Here is a 23,052-nt window from a genome sequence, read left to right on the forward strand (position 1 = left end):
TCTGTGACAAGCTTTGCATTTTGTGTCACAGTTTGATGATATCTGATGCACATGCTTTCACACCTTATATGAATATTTGCATACTGCAATTTAAACTTGCAATGCAAACTATTACTCAGTACTTGTTATTAAAAATCAAGAAGGGAAAAAAAACCTTCAAGCATGCATATTATTGTCTCATCAACAGGCCTACTCCCTACCACAACCTCCATCAATGCTAATCTCACTCATTGGTCAGTGCACAGACTCTGAACTGGAGCAGAGGAAATGAGAGGATTTAATCAAGGGTTTTCAAACTGAAGAGGTGTCTTGATGTAGTCAATTATTTTTCCCTAATAGGAAGAGTCAGTCAAGGTAACAAATGATCATCAATAGTGTCAAAGTGGGGAGAGAGATGAGGAGGAATTTTTGTCAAGTTGTTTGAACAAGGAGAAGGGAATGTAAATTAATTCCAATTTTTTAAAGGAGAAGTGAGACCAATGTTTGACCCAGTGGCATCCACCTGTTGGTCAGGGTGCAGAGTTAGCAGGATGAGTCTGTCGGGCTACTGAATTTGGCAACAGGTCGGGGATCTTGAATAGAACAAGAGGTTCCCAGAAGATTCATTTTTCAACATCAGTGCAAAACCAGAAATACGAAGGGATCAGACAAGTTCAGACTGAATAGTTAATATTGGGATTAGTCACTGGATAGAGTCACAGACAACAGTTAGACAATGGGGATGGGAGAAACCATACTTCCCTGAATAAACAGGAGTCCGAGGGGCTGACCGTATATTGAAAAGCCCAAGTAAGTCAAAGTTACAAATCATACAGCACCAGGTTATAGTCCAACTGGTTTATTGGGAAGCACTAGCTTTTGAAGTGCTGCTCCTTCATCAGGTGATTGTGGAGTATAAGATCATATGATACAGAATTCATAGCAAATGACTACAGTGTGATGCCACTAAAATGATATATTGAAAAAAATTGGATGGTTTGTTAAGTCTTTCATCTTTTCGAATACCCATGTTAGTTTTGGTTCTTTCATATGTATATCCCAGAACTTTTTTAAAGCTTTATTTCAAGTTAGCTTTAACAATAAGTGCCATCTCAGCTGGAATACTGCATTGAAGGCATGAGGTTAAAGTCTGTTGGTGTCCCAATGTATAGACTGATTCTATTTCTAATTTGGGATTTACAGGATCTTACATGGAGTTTGGCAGTTTTGAGCAAAATAAGATGTAATTCTGCAAGTACAAATTCATCCGACAAAATATTAGTGTGTGTGTGCAGGGCAGACAGAGTAAGTGTGAGCATGTGGATGTGTGTCTGTGGGGTGTGTGTGCGTGCATGTGTGGGGATGTGCTTCTGTAATGGGGTATAAGTCTAACAGGGTTTGTGTGTGGAGGTGAGTGTGGGGGTTATATGTGTGAGTGTATGAGAGAGATCTTGTGTACGAGAGAGGGTCTGCATGTGTGTGTGTGGGTGTGTGTGTGTGTTCAATACACAAGGTTCATTTGTTATTGGGAAGAGAAGCAAGGAATAGTAAGCAGCTGCAGGAGAAGGAGATGAGTCAAGGAGGGAGAGAAAAGCTTCACTCTCTACCTGACCAGACATTAGCCTTCTCAACCGTGATAAAATTAATCTGTACCTTCCAAAAAATAAATTGATATCAATGAAAGCCATGTGTATTAAACGAAACTGAGTGATTCGAGACCAGAGTTATTCACTTCACTACTGGCATTGATGTCTTTTCCAGACTTGGTCACAAAATTGGGTTTTTCTGAGTGGAAAACACAAATGTCAAGTGAGAAAACAATGATGACATACAGTCCAGTCTCTCCCCCAGTACCACAGGCCCACAGTTCATGCCGGTTTGGTGTATATTCAGCTGTAAGAATTGCAGAATGTGACTTCATACCTCAGGCCAAGGGGAACGAGGTAGTGGGTGATTCTCCTGAATCAGTAGCTGTAAAAGCAAACATTTCCATCACACAGACATTTTACAACGTGGGAAAGTGACAGAAAGGAATTCATAAATACAGCGAAATAAACAATGAGACAGGTACACACACACACATAAAAAACACAGGCACAGACAGTAACACAGATGCAGGACCAAAGCAGGCATTTATACACTGTTCGAGACAGAAATGCAATCATCCACAGGGAGATGTACACTGACAGATACAGGGAGAAAAACAGACACAAGTATTTATAAATTTCACACTTACAATTTGCCAGACTATAAATGGATTTCTTCTTTCCTCCTATAAGAGACACAGAAAAAAACAGATTGTCTTTTCCTTACACCAGCCCCACACAAACCTACTGTTTACGCAAGGGGACATCAGTTACACGCTACTCCCTCATCATTACCCACGTAAACTTGCTGTACGCTACATGGGAACTTTAGTTCCCTATTGCTCCCCAAACCCTCTTGGGTAATGTCCCTCAACTGTGGTGATATTTCAAGCTGCTCCTACCTGTCAGTGGCAGATCCTGTCCTGCTGTCTTCCCTCTCCTCCTCCAGACAACCGTACCAACGACGATACCAATCAGAACGAGGACAGCAGCAACAATTCCAATATTCAAATGGTCATTTGTTCCCTGTAGAGATCTTGGAGATAGTTGGAATGCCTCCACTGTGGTGGGGTGATAATTGAAGAGGAGTTCAGTGTTCAATGAATAATCACAGTCACTGCTCATTCAGAAACAGCTGTACCAAGGATGAGCCTGTGTCCTAAGTTACAGTCTGTGATGTGATTGGCCGTCTGACTGGAGGGTGGTACTGGTTAGAAAGATGCACTATGACAGGGACTACACTTTTGTAATCCACTTTAGGGAAGGAGATAATTAAATGAAGATTGTTTTCTTTTTACAAACTTTGGAATTACTTGTCAGTCCAAACTCCATTCTAGTCATCAATATGGGTGGTAAATCACCAGCCATACTCACAATTTAACCCCTTCCCGGTCACACAATTGATGAATCCACTTCGTAGTCCTCACAATCAATCACTTTGTGAAAGTAATACGGGCTCAAAGGTTTCTAGGGGAGCAAAGAGGAGATGACGTGATTATTCAAAGGACTTGTTAAAAGCCTGGAATGCTTGCTCTGCGGAATGAAGTGGGATAAGGGGTGCAGATTTCAGTGGGAAACCATTTAGGAAACATTGATTACAATATCTTGAGGTTAGGAGTGGCTCTGGGAAAGGCTACAGAAAAACTAAACAGGAAAATACTCACCTAAAAAAGGTTGAAAAGGGGGCTGGCTCAGGTGAATTTTTCAACATGAAGCAATTACAGAGCAGATGAGGAGGGGTAGGGCTGGTTATAGATGAAAAGAAGGGTTACCTTATGTAGACATAGGGGACATCTGATGTACTAAATAAGTATTTAAAATAGACCTTGACTGAAGGTGACACTATCAATGACACAGTAAAGAAGGAGGCTGTGGGAGAATAAAATGGCATAAAAATAGATTGAGAGAAGGAACTGGGGTAAAGAGAATGGCAAGTCAAAAAATGGCTGAGGGATACAATGTAGGTTACTGAGGAATTGAAGGGTGAAGATTGCAGAGGCTCTGATCACCATCTTCCTATCTTCCTCATCTATGAGGGAGATGTCAAAGGGTTGGAAAATCACTAAGATAACACTCCAGAGGAGAGAGATGAACGTGGAAACTATTGACCAATCACTGTAACACCAGCAGCTGAATATCTCAGACAATAGGAATAGGAAATGACAATTCAGAACCTTTGTATCTGTTTTACCATTTGATGAGATCCCAGGTGATCTGTACCTAAACTACTTCTTACTTAATACCTTTAACAATCCAAAACTCTATCGATATAAGATTAGATTAGATTAGATTACTTACAGTGTGAAAACAGGCCCTTCGTCCCAACAAGTCCACACCGACCCGCCGAATGTTAACCCACCCAGACCCATTCCCCTACATTTACCCCTTCATCTAACACTACGGGCAATTTAGCATGGCCAATTCACCTAACCTGCACATTTTTGGACTGGGGTAGGAAACCGGAGCACCCGGAGGAAACCCACGCAGACACTGGGAGAATGTGCAAACTCCACACAGAGAGTCGCCTGAGGCGGGTATTGAACCCGGGTCTCTGGCACTGTGAGGCAGCAGAGGAGATTTTGAATGTCTCTCCTGGATAGACAGACTCTGATTTGAAGGCCTTCTCCCCTTTCCTGGACTCCCTGACATGGAAAAGAAATCTGTTCCATCGACTTTATCAATAATTCCTTTAAGAATCCTAAAATACTCGATAAAATCACCATGAACTTACTCAGCCTCAGTGAAGATCAGTAAGCTTTCCTCATAATTAAACTTCTGAAATTGTGCAACATTTAGGTAAATCTGTGCTGAATTCCTTCCAACACCATTCTCGTTGTACCTTTCCGAAGAAGCAATGTCCAGAAGTGGACACAATTATACTCCAGACATGACCCTAACTATAGTTAAACTATTAAATAAACACATGGCACCAGTCTTCCCAAAGAAAGCAGATGATTTAGTGACACTAGTTATGGAGTCAAAAGTTATGGATAGGATAATGATAAATGGAAAGATGTATGAAAGACATTAGGTTTATTATTCATCTGGCCCAGATGGAATGTGTCAGAGATTATTGAAAGCTCATGTACAAATAGCAGAAACATGGGTCAACATCTCTCAGTCTTCATTAGATACAGGTGAGATAAATGGAAGGGGTCGAGTCACTCCTGTTCCAGCATCATTCATTGAGGCAAGGATAAATCCAGGAAAGTACAGGGCAAGCAGTCCAACAGCAGGGGAAATCATCATCAGGGACAAAATCAACTTTCATTTGGAAAGGCATGGATTAATCGTACAAAACTATTATGGATTTATTCAAGGGACGTTATGCCTGAGTAACTTAATGTAGCAGGGAAAGTTGATCAAGTTTGTGTGCAGCACATGTTATATATGTGGACTTGTTAAAGCATTCAACAAACTCGCAGAAAGGAGGCTTGTTAAGAAGATGCAGGCAAATGGAGTTAGTGGATAAGAAATTAGTTTGTGACAATGCAAAGATGGGGGTGAATAAAGGTCTTTCTGGCTGGAAGGTGGGTTGTAATAGTGTTCTCAAAGTAGCCCCGAACTATGAGTCTATTCCACTTTGCAAGTCTTTTTATATGTTTGTGGCTGAGAAGCTACCTGTCTGTTAGTGTGTTGAAATAGCTGCAAAGGGTAAAACAGTGTGTAATTGACAGCTCTGTCTCTGAACAATTTTATCAATTACACAATTTGTTTTTTATACATAAACAGCTGTTTCATTTTTAGTAGTTTCTGCTATGATGCTTTTGAAAGATCAGAGTCCTTGTCATTTTGTCGAGCTGCAGTGAAGGGAATTTCTTACAAATCAGTGATTGACTGCTTTATAAAATAGATATAGATGTACAAATATAGAGATTGTAGCGAGTGAATGAGCCATTATATTGCCACAGATTCACATGATGATATATAAGATCAGTGTGACAGTGGTGCATAGCTTAGAATTGGCAGCATGTGTGAAACCTTTTAACCTCATATTTCAAGTTCACAGTGAAACTCCAGTCCCTCATCAGGCACTAGCCCCACAGTCTCTGACACACACCATCCCAAAGACCCTGACATAAACACATTGTCTCCCACAGTCCCTAGCGCGCGCGCGCGCGCGCGCACACACACATACACACACACACACACACATCCTCCGCCACAGTCCCAGATACACACTGTCTCCTACAGTCATCCACATATACTCAATCCCCAAAAGTTGCGATTGCTCTTACCCAACTGTCGGGTCTCCAACCCTTCACTGCTGTGTTCATACTGACAGGAATAGGTGGCTCTGTCCTCCAAGTTGATTACTGCCCATCTCCTGAATTGGTAAGTGCCATTGTGATGGGCAGAATGCCAGTAGAGTATGTATCCCCGATTGGTCTGTCATTTTTTAGAAGAATGACTTCAATGTCGCGAGGGTAAAATCCCGTCACGAGACAGGACAGTTGGGCTGAGTCAGTTGCTGATGCGGTATCCACAGTAAGGAACATCTGAGGAGCAACTGAGAAAGTGAAAGAGATCAGCGTCGCATAAGCGAGACACAGGGATTGATAAATATCCTTTCAAATTGGAGTTTAAACCAGATTCAAAGGAATCTTCAATACCCCTTTAACCTGGGGTTAGACCCTGACCCCAAGGAATCATAAACTCCCTATAATCTGGAGATTAGACCTTTCATCTAAAGATGAAATAATGAATATCAATCACTGCTCCCTAACAGGCTATCATCTCAATCTTAGCTCCCACCAAGTCCCACTTCTCAGACTCCATGACTCTCAACTGCCTGTTGTCACTCTCACTCCTGCTCCCCTACCTTATTTTTAATTCACCTCTACACACTCAGTTGTCCCTCAACCTCAGTCTCCCCTCATTCACTCATCTCATATCCTCACTTTCATTCCGATGTGGTGTTTAAGGAAGTGATAGAGTGATAATGTCACTGGACTAGCAATTCGGAACACTAGACCAATTTGAACAATAAATATTGGCCAAGCCACCAATGCCCACATGCCATGAATGAATTAAAAAAAAAACTCCCTCTCTCTCAGACATTCTGACACTCAGTTCTCCACCCAGCCCTCATCCCTCACTCTCTCTCTCTCTCTCAATAATCTCCCCACCCCTTCCCCCTCACTCACTCACTGGGTTTTAGCTCTCTCTTTCCCTGCTTCAAGTATGTTTTCAGCCACTCAATGCAGGTTCGCTCCAGGTAAGCCTTCCTCTGTAGATTCCTGGCTTTATCCTGGTCCCACTTGTTCTTGGTGATCAATCCCCAGGATACTGGGGTAACCCACACCATGTGCTCCTTGTCAAAGCTGATGTAGTTCTGGCCATCCCAGCCTTCCTGGTGAAATCCATTGCTTTTCCCGTCATCTTGGAGCTCACAACCGTGCATTATCTGGACCGTGTGGATCCCTGTCAATCAAGCACAGAGCCAATCAAAGATCATCACACAGAGAACCCACTTACCCTGACCTATCGGTTAGCAGAGAGGGCCACGTGGGAGGTTTTCACCTTCCCAGTTCCATCTATTCCCAAACACTCCAAATATTGAAAAGAAGGAAACAGACCAATCCTGTTCCATTCGGAACAATCCTGTTTAAAGGAAGGAGAATCCACACAGCGAGAGCCTCACATCAGTCACAGGCAAAATACTGAAACATATTATTATTAGGGACAAGGTAACAGGTTCATAATTTATTTACACAGAGTTAACATGCATTTATGACAGGGACATCATCTTTGACCAATCTACTTCAACTTCTCAAAGACATAATGAATATTGTAAATAAAAGGAGGAGCTAGTGAAGCTGGTGTATAATATGGGAATTTCAAATCAGTTTTGCTAAAGTGCCAGATATGAGATTTTTCTAAAAAATAGTGATTGATGGGATTCAGCACTAATGAATGGACCAAAAGCTGACAGTCAGTTTAAACTGGTCATATTGGTGAGCTGTAACTAGCAAGGGCCATGAGGGTCAGTACCCGAGACAAACCTGAGGATACAGATGCTGGTTTGGGACAGAGAAAAAGTGTGTGTGAGAGGGCAAGAACATTGCAATGTGGAGAAGCATTAAATTAGTTGAAAAACAGGAAAAGCAGAATTTGTTTGAATGGTGAGGGAGAGGGAAATGTTTGCAATCAGAGGAATCTCAGTATTCCATATTTGTCGAATCACAGGATCGTTACAACATTGAAGGGTAACTAAGTCATGGAGATAGAAAGCAAGGAAACAGATCATGCCAACCAAATAACTGAAATTAATCTTGTCCCTTTTGCCAGCATTTGGCCTATATTCCTCTGAACCATTCGTTTTCATATGCTCTTAAATGTTGCAATTGTGCCAGCCTCTGGCTCTGGCAGGTCATTCTATACACACACCACTGTTATGAAACGGAAGTCTTGTATTGTACCTGAAAGAGAGAGAGAGTGAATGCTGGTCTGAACCGAGAGCTTACAAGCAGCTGTGCATATGACGAGATGGCAGGCCCAGAGCGTGCTGGAAAATTGAAAATATGTAACGTTTGGCCGTGAAAGGGATATCTGACTTTGGTTGGTTAAATTCGAACTGTTATCAAAACAGCAATCACTTTAAATTATCACCCATGATACTAAAACCCAATCAATTATGAGTTTCTTGTTTTGCCAACATAGAACATGGAACATAGAATAGTACAGCACAGAACAGGCCCTTTGGCCGACAATGTTGTGCTGAGGATTATTCCTAATCGAAAATAAAAATAACCTAACCTATGAACCCCTCGATTCACTGTTGTCCATGTGCATGTCCAGCAGATGCTTAAATGTCTCTAATGACTCTGCTTCCACAACCAACGCTGGCAATGTATTCAATGCATTCACAACTCTCTGTGTAAAGAATCTATGTCTGATGTCTCCTCTATACTTTCCTTCTAACACCTTAAAGCTATGACTTCTCATGCCAGTGAATCCTGTCCTGGGGAAAAATCTCTGGCTAACAACTCTATCCATGCCTCTCATTGCTTTGTATACCTCGAGCGGATCACCTCTTTTCCTTCTTATTTCTAGAGAGAAAAGTCCAAGCTTAGTCAACCTCTCTTTGTAAGACAAGCCTTCCAGTCCAGGCAGTAAACTTTTGCACCCTCTCCAAAGCCTCTGCATCTTTCCTATAATAGGGCGACGAGAACTGGACACAATATTCCAAGTGTGGTCTCACCAGGGCTTTGTCGACAAGGGCTCTTAAACTCAATCTCCCTGTTAATGAAAGCCAAAACACCATATGCTTTCTTAACAACCCTATCCACTTGGATGACAACTGTGACGGATCTATGCACTTGAACACCAAGATTCCTCCCTTCCTCGACACTGCCATGAATCCTGTCTTCAATCCTATATTCAGCGTTCAAGTTCGACCTTCCAAAGTGCATCACTTTGTATTTATCCAATTTGAACTCCATCTGCCATTTCTCAGCCCAGCTCTGCATCCTGTCTATGTCGCACTGCAGCCTTCAATAGCCCTTGATACTATCAACAGTACCTCCAACCTTTGTGTCATCAGCAAATTTACCAAGGCATCCCTCAACCTCCTCATCCAAGTCATTTATAAAAACTGCAAAGAGCAGAGGCCAAAGAACAGAGCCCTGTGGGACACAACTCACCACTGACCTCCAGGCAGAAAACTTTCCATCTACAACCACTCTCTGCCTTCTGTCAGCCAGCCAATTCTGAATCCAGACAGCTAAATCTCTCTGTATCCCATACCTCCTGACTTTATGAATGAGGCTACCGTGGGAACCTTATCAAATGCATTGCTGAAGTCCACACACATTACATCCACTGCTCGACCTTCGTCAACCTGTGTCATCAACATCAAACCATTGAGAAGATCTGATGTTGGGGGGCATTTAAAACAAGCCAAAAGAAGCCAAACCAATGTCTTGTATAGCCACAATATGCATCCCAACTCCTGTACTTAACCTTCTGACCAGTAAAGTCAAGCATGCCAAAAGCCTTCCTCACAATCCTGTCTACCTCCGACTCCACTTTCAAGAAACTACGAGCCTACACTCCGAGGTCCCTTTGTTCAGCAACGCTCCCTAGGACCTTACTGTTACAGTGTACAAGTCCTGCCTTGATGTGCCCTATCAAAATGTAGCACCTCACATTTGTCTAGATTAAACTCCATCGATCACGCCTCGACATTTGTAGCTGTGCTAGCTTGTACAACAGTGACTCAGCAGTGCCAACCTACCCACAGATTCAGAGATGAAATGGCAGGGGAATGAAACAGAAATGAGTAGGAATGGAGAGACATCAGGGGTTGGAGAGAATAGACAGACACAAGGAATGGGGGCAATAAAGCTACACAGAGGATGGAAGAGTACAGAAGCGTGGAGGATGGAAGTAATAAAGAGATGGGAGAATGGGTGATAACAGAGAAAACGGAGGTATCAGGTGTGGAAGTGGGTAATAGGTAGGCATATGGAGCCAGATGGAGGGTTGGTCTCACCTCCACTCTGGTTGGTGCGGTTTAAGGCTGTCTGAATATTGGTCAGCCCGATGTGCTCAGAGCTCCTCAGGATCTGAGTCTGCTGTTCCCAATACTCAGGGCCCTGACACTCTGCCATCCATCGTTGCCGAGGGATCACTTTGCGAAGATCACTGTCGTAGTAATCAATTGGGATATCATCGACATAACCAACAGCCAGAAACTCTGGCAAACCAGGAATTGGGGTCATTGCAGTGTAGAAATACCGGAGGGAATGAGAGCCTGAAACAGGGAGAGGAGGAGGAGGAGGAGAGAGAGGAAGATATCAGGACATGAACCTCAAAAACATTGCAGAGCTCCTTGCAAATAAACTCTAACAGAGAATTCCCTGTACATAAATCCCAGAGCTCCCTGTAAATAAACCCCAACACATAGCCCCCATAAGTAAATCCTAAAATACAGAGCCGCCTGTAAATAAAACTAGACACTGCACTAGTTCTTACAGTATTTATTAAAGTATGTTTTTGTTGTCCAAAACTCTGGAGAACTGCTTTCTGTTGTGGGCACTGCATCTTCATAAGGATAGATTGGTTGAAGTGTATATCTCAAACAGACAGATACTGAGTTTTGAACAAGTTGCAGAGACCTGGCTTGTATTCCAGTGAAAACAGTTTCAACTCTACTGTTGTCAGAATAATGAATGGACTCTCAAACCTGTAGCATTTGCCTGTATCCGTATTTTTGCTTTTGCCACTGTTTACCTATTATTTACTTATCTATGCTGTTTAACTATGTGATCTGCCTGTATTGCTCGCAAGACAAAGTTTTTCACTGTGCCTCGGTGCAATTAACAATACATGCAATTCAATTCATTTCAGCTACAGCATGATCTCATTGAGATGATGAGACTATTTAAAGGATTTAACTGCAGAGAGATCTTTTTGAAGTGACAGTGTTGCAAATGCATGGCTTAATTGTCAAACTGTAGCTGAGCGCTTTCCCCAGCCTGAGATTGAATGCACTCTCTGACACCATTACTCACTGAGGTTTAATGTCCCAGTTCCAAGCCTGACACTACAAACCTGCTTGAGCCCATTACCCACTGATTAAGGGTTAATGCCTCAATAGCCAGTAATATGCTCTCTGACTCCAGTACCAACCTGCATAGACCACTCCACACAGAGAGACCAGCACTGAGAAACGGACCATTGCAGCTTCCTTTAACAGGTTGGAATAAATAATTTACGAGGAATCTTTTCCAAGGAACTGTGTTCCCTGTCGAGTTCAGACCGGGAGATTCCTGTGCTCTTGTCCACTTCAGATCGGGTGATTCCTGTGCTCTGTGAGCAGTCTCCTGTCTTATGTGATAATGTAACCTGAAAGGCACACAAGTAGTTTTAAGGGCTGCTCCACAGACCTGGTCTTCTGCAGATACAGGAAACCACAACACTATTAATTGCAACACAAGTTTACTCAGGCAAAATGTAAACAGCGTGAAGTTTGGTGGAGAGACAAATGGCTCAATAAGGTTAATTGCCTGGGAGGTGGCAGCAGCTAAGAGTACTGCTGATTGTCTGAGAATTTGGGCTGTGTGTCATTTTTTAAGCACAGACGGGTAGATTAGGACAGGGATCATAGATCATAGAATCCCGACAGTGTGGAAACAGGCCCTTCGGCCCAGCAAGTCCACCCCGACCCATCCTCCTATTGCTGTACATTTACTCTTACTAAACCGACACATGCTTGAACACTATGGACAATTTTAGATGGCCAATTCACCTAACCTGCACATCTTTTGACTGTGGGAGGAAACCTGAACACCTGGAGGAAACCCAGATTAGCACGTGGAGAATGTGCAAACTCTGCACAGTCACCCAAGGCTGGAATTGAACCCAAGTCCCTGGCGCTGTAAAACAACAGTGCTAACCACTGAGCCACCATGCTACCGAATCTCCAAAAGATCCTAGAATATTTGCAGATCCTATTTTTCACACTGAGAACATGGGACTAGTGTTGAAAGGAAGTGAAAGGGAGAGAGAAGCTGCCATGATGGAGCCCAGATTGAAATTCCTATTCTCCACTTGATTCACTTTCAATTTAAAAAAGGTGGGAATGACTATCCATTCACAAGGGACTGGCCTGAGGATAGGTTATGGAGGGGCTAAGTTGGGCTTTAGGATCTTCCTGCAGCTGAGTGAGTTTGAGCCTCAGCAAAGACAGCTATCTGATGAGGGGCTTGGTTCCAGAGGGGAACAGCCTGTCCACAACAGCGAGGAATCTGCCCCAGGGGAAGTGTGAAGACAGCAGGATGAACAGTGAAGGGGGTGAAATGTGAATGAGGAAATGGTGTAAAAGAGAGGCAAAGAGCAGTGAGGGAAGGAAAATGGAGGAAGGATGGGGCTAGACTAAGGCCAATGAGTGTGCTATTTTCTATCTTATTCCATGAATCAGTTAGGTGATGTAACTTTTTTTATCTGTTATTTCTCCAATTTTGTATCTAAGATAGCACCATTAGGAACCCTCCCTCCACATTATTACCATTACGAGCGATATTGCAAACTTTTCACTGTATTCTTGTACTTGAGAACAGGTGACAATTAACCTAATTCTAAAGTAATTGTACAGGGGCTGATGGGGTTGTGAGTGGGGAGGGATTTGAGGGCCATTCTGAAGAAGGATCAATGGACCCAAGATGTTAAACTCTGCCTTCACTCATTATTTATAGATGATGTCAGAGATTCTATATTTTTCCAAAAAATTCTGTTTTTTATTTGTTTTCCAGCATTTGCAGATCTTTGTGTTTTTTATTTGGAGGGGGAGGCGGGAAGAAATCACAGTCCGACAGCCTTTTGCAGGGACACATCTCCTAGTCCAGCACTGTCCACGTCACAGCCGTTCGGCCTCCCGAATACTGAGCGCCAACGGCCACTGCGCAGCACAGAACTACAACTCCCGGCAGGCATCGCGGACCATCTCCCCTGATTCCACACAGTCGCCACTCAATGCGCAGGTGCTGGGCCCACGTGCGGTATGGGTAATGTAGTTCGGAGCGGAGTTGTGAGAGGTTTAGATGAATTGAGCCGAGTCTCTGTGGAGGGGGAGCTTTCTGGGCTTGGGGCTGCAGTTCAGTCATGTTTGAGGAGATGGTTGTCCTTTCCTCCATCAATCACAGGAAAGTAGTTCCAGAAAAAAAATCTAAATACAAAACCGAAGTTGTGGCCGGAGAAACGCAGCAGGTCTGGCAGTATTTGTAGAGGGAAAACAAAGTTAACGTTTCAGGGTGGCTCCTCTTTGGAACTGAAGCGGGCTGGAGGATTGGTGGGAGTGCCTCAAAGTAAAAGGCAAAGGAAGTGTTTACGGTGACAAGAACAGATATAGGTGTGTCTTCTTTCCAGGGATGCTGCCAGACCGACTTGGGTTTCTCCAGCAATTTCTGATTTTGTGATCACAAAGTGTACATGTTTATGGTGGCTGTTAGTAACAGAAAATATGTTAGAAAAAAAACAATTTCCAATGAACAGCTGACGCTGAAAATCGGGAACTAAAACAGGAATGGGAAAACTCAGCAGTTCTGGTCACATCTGTAGAGAGAGAGAGAGAGAGTCGAGAGTGTGGTGCTGGAAAAGCACAGCAGGTCAGGCAGCATCTGAAGAGCAGCAGAATCAACGTTTCGGGCAAGAACCCTTCATCAGGAATGAGGTTTGTGGGCCGAGGGGGTAGAGAGATAAATGGCAGGGGGTTGGGGCTGAGAGTGCGATAGGTAGATGGAGGTGGAGGTAAAGGTGATAGATCAGAGGGTGGAGCGGATAGGTGGGATGAAAGATGGACAGGTCATGAGGGCAATGTGGGGTTGGAAGGTTGGAACTGAGATAAGGTGAGGAGAGGGGAAATGAGGAAACTAGTGAAGTCCACATTGATGCTGTGCGGTTGGAGGATCCCAAAACAGAAGATGAGGCATTCTTCCTTCTCCTGTCAGGTGGTTACGGTGTGGAAATGGAGGAGGCCCAGGACCTGCACGTCTTTGGCAGAATGGGAGGGGGAGTTGAAGAATTTGGCCATGGTTCAGTGGGGTTGGTTGGTGTTGGTGTCCCAGAGATGTTCTCTGAAGCATTCTGCAAGTAGACTTCCTGTCTCCCCAGTGTACAGGAGACTGCCTCGGGAGCAATGGATACAGCAAATGACGTGTGGAAGTGCAGGTAAAACTCTGACGGATGTGGAAGGCTCCCTTGGGGGAGGTGTGGGTGCAGGTTTTGCAATTCGGATGGTGGCAGGGGAGGTTGCTGGGAGGGGAGGGTGGGTTGGTGAGGGGTGTGGACCTGACAAGGGATTTGTGGAGGGAATGGTCTTTACTGAAATCAAATCGGGTTGAGGAGGGAAATCTCTGGTGGTGGGGTATGTTTGTAGATGGCAGAAACGGCGAAGGATGATGCGATGTATACAGAGGTTGGTGGGTTGAAAGGTGAAGACCCGGGAGTGAGGGTTCTGTCCTTGTTGCGTTGGGAAGGGTGGGGTTTGAGGGCGGAGGTGCGAGAAGTGGATGAGATGTGCTGGAGGGCATCATTGACCATGTGGGAGGGAAAATTGCGATCTTTGAAGGAGACGTTCATCTGGTGTGTTCTGTGGTGGAACTGTTCCTCTTGGGAGCTGATGGGGCAAAGGTGAAGGAATTGGGAATAAGGGATAGCATTTTTACAGGAGGCACGGTGGGAGGAGGTGTAGTCCAAGTAGCTGTGGCAGTTGGTGAGTTTGCTAAGATATCCGAATTGAGTCGGTCACCGTTGATGGAGCTGGAGAAGTCCAGGAAGGTGAGGGAGGTGTCTAAGATGGTTCAGGTGAACTTCAGGTCAGGGTGGAATGTGTTGGTGAAGTTGATGAACTGTTCAACCTCCTCGTGGGAGCATGAGGCAGCACCAATACAGTCATCAATGTAGCAAAGGAAAATGTGGAGAATGGTGCCAGTGTAACTACAGAAGATGGACTGTTTCACATAACCAACAAAGAGACAGGCATAGCCGGGACCCATGCGGGTGCCCACAGCTACCCCTTTTGGCTGGAAGAGTTCAAAGGAGGAGCTTTTGAAAGTGAGGACCAGTTCAGACAGACGAATGCGAGTGTCAGTGGAAGGATACTGGTGGGGATGCTAGGTGAGGAAGAAAGTTAGGGTTTGGAGGCCTTTGTCATGGCGGATGGATGTATATAGAGACTGGATGCCTTTGGTGAAGATGAGACACTGGGGGCCAGGGAAACAAAAACTCTTGGAGGAGGTGGAGGGTGTGGGTGGTGCCCCGAACATATATGAGGAGTTCCTGGAAAAGGAGGCTAGCACAGTATCAAGGTATGTGGAGATGAGTTCAGCGGGCTGGAACAGGCTGAGACAATGGGTCGGCCAGGCCAGTCAGGTTTGTGAGTCTTCGGTCAGAGGTAGAGCTGGGCAGTGCAGAGAAAGCAGAGTTCTGAAGAAGGGTCATGTACTCGAACCGTTAACTTTGCTTTCTACTCACAGATGCTACCAGATCTGCTCAGTTAGCCTGGAAATTGTGTCAGCTCTGCTTAAATTAAACCCATGAAAACAGGACACTGGGCTGGAAGAGTTGTCAATCTTGACCTACATGCTTGAAAGTTTTTGAACTCAGTGTTGAGAGCTGAATCTATAAAGTGCCCAAAGGAACACTAGGGACTAATTGTCCAGCTTATTGTGCGTATCACTGGAACACTACCCCGGGAAGGTGGTTGTGATGGCTGACGAGTCAGGACGGCGAGCAGGAGGGTGCCATTCTCTTCTGACCTTGCTGAACAAGTGATTAACATGTAACTGGCAGCAGTTTTGAAAAAAGTGTCACTCGACTCAAAACATTAACTGCAATTTCTGTTGACAGACTGCTGAGCTTTGCCAGCAATTTGTGTTTTGTTTGTGATTGACAGTGAGTTTGGAGGTGGGAGAAAGTGTTTCTTGTTTCTCATCCGTTCACCAGTGGGAACAGTCTCTCCCTGTGTTCTGTACACAACAGCTGCAATCAGTGAGGTTTTACGCAAATGGGACGATGACAAGTTTAAATCCCCACCTGATCTGCTGCTCAAAGTCACCTCCATTTCCCCGGTCAGTTTCCCAAGTTTCAGGAAACTCATGTTGCTGCAGAAATATTTGGATTGACTGTAAGAGACGTCAATCAGAGAGCCCACCCACTCTGCCCATTGTCTGCTCTTTTGAGAGCTGGTTCACATGCCATTGCCTGTCTTTTCTAATTAACATGGTCCTTTCAGACTCAAAATCATCCTCATCCAACATGCTATTTACTCTGCTCCTTTGAATCCCTCCACTCCCCGTCGCTAATAATTTACAGTTTCCCTTAAGAGAATTAGCAAATCTTCCCGCTACAATATTGATCTTTTTCAGTACAAGTGAAAGCCATCCTTTTTCAACAGGCCTTTTCTGCCCCAGAAGAGATCCCAATGATCCAAGAAATGCCACCATGGCATTTCACATCGTCCATCTCTGACACTGTGCTTCCTTTCCTTGACCTCTCCCTCTCCATTTTAGGAAATAAACTGTCCTTTGCCAACCACTACCTCCCATAGCTACCTTGACTACAGCCCTTCACACCCACCTTCTGTAAGAATTCCATTCCATTCTCCCAGATCTTTCACCTTCATCATGTATGATTTGACATATATCCTTCCAAAAACAGCTCTGCTGACATAGCTTCCTTCTTCCATAACCATGCCTTCCCACCCACTGTGGTAACAGGGCCCTCAAACATATTTCACCTAATACCAAAGCCTCCACCCTTGCCCCTTCCCATCACTCACAACAGTATGATTGGGTCCCCCTTGTTCTCAGTTTTTGTTATCGCACAAGCCTCCGCATTCAAAGAACCATCATCTGCCACTTCAGACAAGTACAGCAGCTCACCAAGCATTTCAAAGAGATGATTCCCTCCAGAACATGGACACCACCCCCCTTCCCATGTAACTGCAGAAAGTGCCACACCTGCCGCTTCACCTCCTCCTTGCTCACCATCCAAGGGCCTGAACAGTCTTTCGAGGTGAAGCAGCATTTCACCTGTACCTCCTCCAATCTGGTCTATTGCATTCGCTGCAACCAATGCTGCCTACTCTACATTTGAGAAACAAAATGCAGACTGGGAAAATTGCTTGGCGGAGTACCTTCAGTCTGTGCATAAGCATGACCCTGACTTTTCCATTGCCAATCATTTTCGCACAGCATCCCACTCACATTCCCACTTGTCTGTCCTCGGCATGCTGCAATGCTCCAGCGAATCACAGCAAACTGGAGGACCAACATCTGAACTTCAGACAAGACACCTAACAATCTTCTGGACTTCATATTGAGTTCAACACCTTCAGATTTCTTCCCCTTACTTTAAGCTTTACTTATTGTATTCTCTGTCATCATGTCCTCGCGCCTCTTCCCCCCAACTCCAGTGGGACTCTGTGTTCTTTCCCGATTGGCAGCTGGACATAAATATTCTGCCATTTTCACAGTCTGATCACTTAATCTGAACGATCAACATTCTTTCTCCTCTCACACTCCAACAACCCTCATGCTGCCACTGTAGCATAAATACTGTCCCCTCCACACTTCGTCAGCTCTGATCAAAAATCATCCAGACTTGAAATGTTAGCTTGCCTTCTCTCCACGGATGCTGCCTGACTCACTGTGATTCCCAGTATTTTTTGTTTTCAGGATTAATTCCAGCATCTGCAGCAATTTGCTGGTTACTACTTCTGAGATTCTTTATTTTCTAATCTTGTACCTAACTGCTTATATTCATTCTGCAAAGCCTTCATCGTTTCTTTGACTATGTTATGCCTACAAATGTGTGCAACAACTTCTAGTTTCTCAATCTCCCCTTTAACAATATACTTCAAACATTTTGAGACATTCTTAATCCTGGGATTATGAAAGCAGCATACCATCTTGGACACTCGCTCCTGTAGAATTTTCTGTCTATACCCTTGACAGAAGAGTCCCTCGTAACGATCATTTCCTTACATTTTGTCAAACCTGTCTAACATAAGATTTATTCTTAGTGCCCAAGTTCTGACTGTCTCTTCTATTTTCCTCTGAGAGTCTATCCTTTGCAACAGCATCCAAACTGAATATCTCAGAGAAATAGCCACTGCAGACTTGTGAACCATCTTCTTACCTTTCCTGACAGTCATCCATCGATCTGATTGATCCTGATGTGTAACCACATCTCTAAATCTACTAGACATCTAACTCTGTGTCTCTTGTAAGCCCTCAATAATTTTAAACCGAAAAAACAGTTTACGATAGCACCTCATATATAAACTATCTTTCAGTATTTCGGCATTATATCATATAACACTAACCTGCATGACCTATTAGTTATTACAAAACCACTGACCATATGATTAGATTAGATTAGATTAGATTAGATTACTTACAGTGTGGAAACAGGCCCTTCGGCTCAACAAGTCCACACCGACCCTCTGAAAAGCAACCCACCCAGACCCAGTCCCATACATTTACCCCTTCACCTAACACGTGGGCGGCACAGTGGCACAGTGGTTAGCACTGCTGCCTCACAGCACCAGAGACCCGGTTCAATTCCCACCTCAGGTGAATGACTGTGTGGAGTTTGCACATTCTCCCTGTGTCTGCGTGGGTTTTCTCCGGGTGCTCCGGTTTCCTCCCACAGTCCAAATATGTGCAGGTTAGGTGAATTGGCCATGCTAAATTGCCCGTAGTGTTAGGTGAAAGGGTAAATGTAGAGGAATGGGTCTGGGTGGGTTGCGCTTCGGCGGGTTGGTGTGGACTTGTTGGGCCAAAGAGCCTGTTTCCACACTGTAAGTAATCTAATCTAACTACAGGCAATTTAGCATGGCCAATTCACCTAATATCTCATTCCCAAACTCAGTTTGGCATTTAACATCTTTTCATTGCCCTGTTTGGTTCACCTTTCAGGGTCCTGATTGGTTATTCAGTCAGAATATTCAGTTTGAACTTGTTTATGTAACAGAGAAATAGAAGGTCAAAAGAAATCACAGATTTAACCAAAGTGTGTCAGTTCAGGAAATCAGCTCAGAGAAAAAACAATCGCTGTGAAGGGGAAGGGAAAATGTTGGTGAAAGAATTATGGAGAAACGAGATGTGGAAATTTTTGGAAATTGCTTAACTAATTTTTGGCATTTTCTAGGTTGATCTAATGGCATCAGTGGTGTGGCGGGGAGAGGGGGGGGATCTACAGAAATGACTGCAGGAAACTACAGGAATTACAAGGGATGATGCTCAGAACAAAGATAAAAGAAAATTGCAGCACAGAAACAGGCTCTTCAGCCCTCCAAGTCTGCGCTGATCCAGATCTTCTATCTAAACCTGTTGCCTCTGCTCTAAGTTTATATATGAGGTGTATCCCTCTACCTCCTGCCCATTCAAGTATCTGTCTCGATATATCTTAAATGACACTATCGTGCCCACCTCTACCACCTCCACTGGCAATATGTTCCTGGCACCCACCACTCTCTGCTAAAAGATCTTTCCAGGCATATCTTCCCTAAATATTTCCGCTCTCTCACTTTGAACTCATGACCTCTAGTAATTGAGTCCTCCACTTTGGGAAAATGTTTCTTGCTATACCTCTCATGATTTTGGAGACCTCAATCAGGTCCCTCCTGAACCTCTCTCTTCCAAATGAAAATAATCCTAATCCATTCAATCTCTCTTCATAGCTAGCTCCCTCCATACCAGGCAACATCCTGGTGAACCTCCTCTGCACCCCTCCAAAGCATCCACATCCTTTTGGTAATGTGGCAACCAAAACTGCATGCAGTGTTCCAAATGTGGCTGAACTAAAGTCATATACAGCTGTAGCATGATCTGCCAACTCTTTTACTCAATACCCAGTATGATGAAGGAAAGTATGTCATATGCCTTCTTAACCATTCTATTGACCTGCGTTGCGACCTTCAGGGAACAGTGGATCTGAACACCCAGATCTCTCTGTACATTAATTTTCCCCAGGACTTTTCCATTTACTGTATAGTTTGCTCTTGTATTGGATCTTCCAAAATGCATCACCTCGCATTTGCCCGGATTGAACTCCATCTGTAATTTCTCTGACCAACGCTGTAATCTATCATTTTTTTGCTGTATTCTCTGACAGTCCCTTCACTATGTGCAACTACATCAATCTTAGTGTCTTCTGTGAATTTGCTAATCAGACCACCTATATCTTTCTCCAGATCATTTATGTGTATCACAAACAACAGCGGAACCAGCATGGAACCCTGTAGAACACCACTGGTCACAGGTCCCTCACAGGTCACAGGCCACTACTACTATCTCCTGTTTATCCATTTAGCTAGTACACCCTTGACCTATTCAATTTCACTTTTTCCATCAGCCTACCATGGGGAACCTTATCAAACACCTTATAGAAGTCCATGGGTTTGACATCTACAGCCCTTTGCTCGTCAATCAACTTTGTCACTTCCTTGAAGAATCCTATTAAGTTGGTAAGACACAATCTTCCCTGCACAAAACCATGTTGCCTTTCTCTCTGAGAGGCCCATTTTCTTCCAAATGGGAAAAGATCCTATCCGCTCAGTATCTTCTCCAGAAGCTTCCCTCCCACTTACGTCAGACCCACTGGTCTATAATTTCCTGGATTGTCCCGGCCCTTCTTAATCAAGGGAACAACATTAGCAATTTTCCAGTGCTTCGGGGCCTCAACCATGTTCAAGGATGCTGCAGATATCTGTTAAGCCCCAGCTATTTCCTCTCTTGCTTCCCTCAGCAACATGGGATAGATCCCATCTGGACCTGGGAACTTGTCCACATTAATGTCTTTTAGAATATCCAACACTTCTTCCCTCCTTATGCTAACTTGCTGAGAGTAATCAAACATCTATCCCTAACCTCAACATCCGTCATGTCCCCATGTATTTAGGAATAAGAGTGATCTCCACCAAGTTCTGCAATTACAACCCCATTTTTCAGATGCTAGATTAGCAATCATCACTCTGATATTAGTAAACCTTTCAGAATTTATGAACAATAAACTCACCATTTAACAAACTCAAAATATGACAATGTTCCTAGATTCTGAAAACTGACCTATAAGCAATGGAAAATATTATTATCCATATTAAAAATACAGAATATGAATAATATAGAACAATGAGCAGAAGCAGAAGTTGCTGGAAAAACTCCGCAGGTTTGGTAGCATTTGTGGAGAGCAAACAAAGTTAACATCTCAGGTCCCACGACTCTTCTGCAGAACTTAATTCTCCATGAGCCTGTGTCAGAGTGTGTGTACCCTCTACAGGTCCAGGATGTAAAATCCAGGATTGTGGTGCACTCCTTCCGAGCATGCCCTGTACCTGGAGACCTGACCTGACCAAACCAACCAATTATCCAGCTCTGAGTCTGCGGTTCAAACCTTTCAACTCGCTGCTGAATTTACCAAGGAAGTCAAAAGGACACGTTGACTATAAAACTTCATCAACAGATTATTGATTTTTTTTATGGGCCATTAACATGCAGATGTAATTTATCTGGTCGGACAACAATAGACATCGGACACTAAAAAGCTGAGTCCACAACTTCCATATCACCGTGACCATTTACAGCGGGGTTCACACAAAATCATCCAAAATTTCACTCCATCCACACAAAAGTATTCCAATAATTCGTGTGAAAATATTTTTTTAGACGGTAATATCCTAACGTCAACATTTATCAGATCTGTCCCAAAATCTTGTGAAAACCCAACATCTCCAAAAATTCTCCAACATTGCAGCAAAAACTCACATTTGGTGAGAAAACGTTGGAGAGACGTTCTCTAGAAGTGCCTTCCTGTGTTTTATGGAGGAATGGACAGACCATCTCCTCAAGCGTGACAGAATTGCAGCCCCAAGCCCAGAAAACTCCCCCTTCATCCTGAGGTTGCTTCAAACCTCCATAGGGTCTCTGCTCAATTCATGCAAACTTCCCACAAACCTGCTTCGAACTACATTACCCATACTGCATATGGGCATTGCGCCTGCGTATTGACGAAAGAGGCGTGCAATCAGAGGATAAACACCCGCGATGCCTAACGGGAGTTGTAGTTCTGTTCCACACATGAAAGGCTGTCGCCGAACATTCGAAAATTCGAATCTGCAGCCGTGACGTGAACAGTGCTGGTGTTAGAGATTTGCGCCTCAAATTGGCAACCCCTCGTGGCGGAATCCGGGATCGCAGCCTCTTCACCAGCTTAAAACAAGCCAACTGTACTCCACTAGGAGAAAGTGGGGACCGCAGATGCTGGAGATCAGGGTCAAAAAGTGTGGTGCTGGAAAAGCACAGAAGGTTAGCCAGCATCGAGGAGCAGGACAGTCGACGTTTCGAGCATAAGCTCTTCATCAGTAGTGTGTGTTCAGTTGCTTGGAGGGCACATCATTGGAGTCAAAAAAGAACTGCAGATGCTGGATTCCGAGGTAGACAAGCAGGAGGCTGGAAGAACACAGCAAGCCAGGCAGCATCAGAAGGTGAAGAAGTCAACGTTTCGGGTATAACCCTTCTTCAGGACTGAACCGATGAAGATGGGTCCCTTTTCAAAACATGATCATCTCGTCATGATCATATTCCAGTTTATGAGACCTTGATGTGCGCGCATTGTTATAATGAAGAATAATGGCAACTCGTGATCATATATCAACCTTATCTTTATTTGCAGTAAGTTGTGTTTCGATGCCCTGTTAAAGTTTTATGTGTATTCCATCCAATTTGTTTCACTGCATGTGAAATCTAAAAAACGGCTGGAGACACTGGATACTGCAAAGGCAGTGGGCTCTGATAACATTCCGGCAATAGTACTGAAGATGTGTGCTCCAGAACTTGCCGCACCCATAGCCAAGCTCTTCCAGTACAGTTACAACACTGGCATCTATCCGACAATGTGGAGAATTGCCCAGATATGTCCTATGCACAAAAAGCAGGACAAATCCAACCTGGCCAATTACCGCCCAATCAGTTTAGGTTTC

The 23,052-nt window shown here is 44.0% G+C and overlaps 2 protein-coding genes across 2 annotated transcripts in view; both read right to left on the minus strand.

Moving 5' to 3' along the window:
- LOC140455499 (uncharacterized) overlaps window positions 1–23,052 on the minus strand; it is a 269,046-nt gene that overhangs the window by 227,879 nt on the left and 18,115 nt on the right. The window lies entirely within an intron of this gene.
- On the minus strand, window positions 823–22,026 carry LOC140455498 (major histocompatibility complex class I-related gene protein-like). Its single transcript, XM_072550439.1, is given in 9 exon segments — window positions 823–1,950; window positions 2,216–2,251; window positions 2,468–2,626; window positions 5,804–5,917; window positions 5,920–6,075; window positions 6,717–6,989; window positions 10,063–10,323; window positions 11,202–11,417; window positions 21,839–22,026. Coding segments are annotated over 8 exon segments (1,095 nt in total). The 5' UTR covers window positions 11,251–11,417; window positions 21,839–22,026; the 3' UTR covers window positions 823–1,903.

This window comes from Chiloscyllium punctatum, chromosome 30 (assembly GCF_047496795.1).
Source record: "Chiloscyllium punctatum isolate Juve2018m chromosome 30, sChiPun1.3, whole genome shotgun sequence".
NCBI classification, from domain to species: Eukaryota; Metazoa; Chordata; class Chondrichthyes; order Orectolobiformes; family Hemiscylliidae; genus Chiloscyllium; species Chiloscyllium punctatum.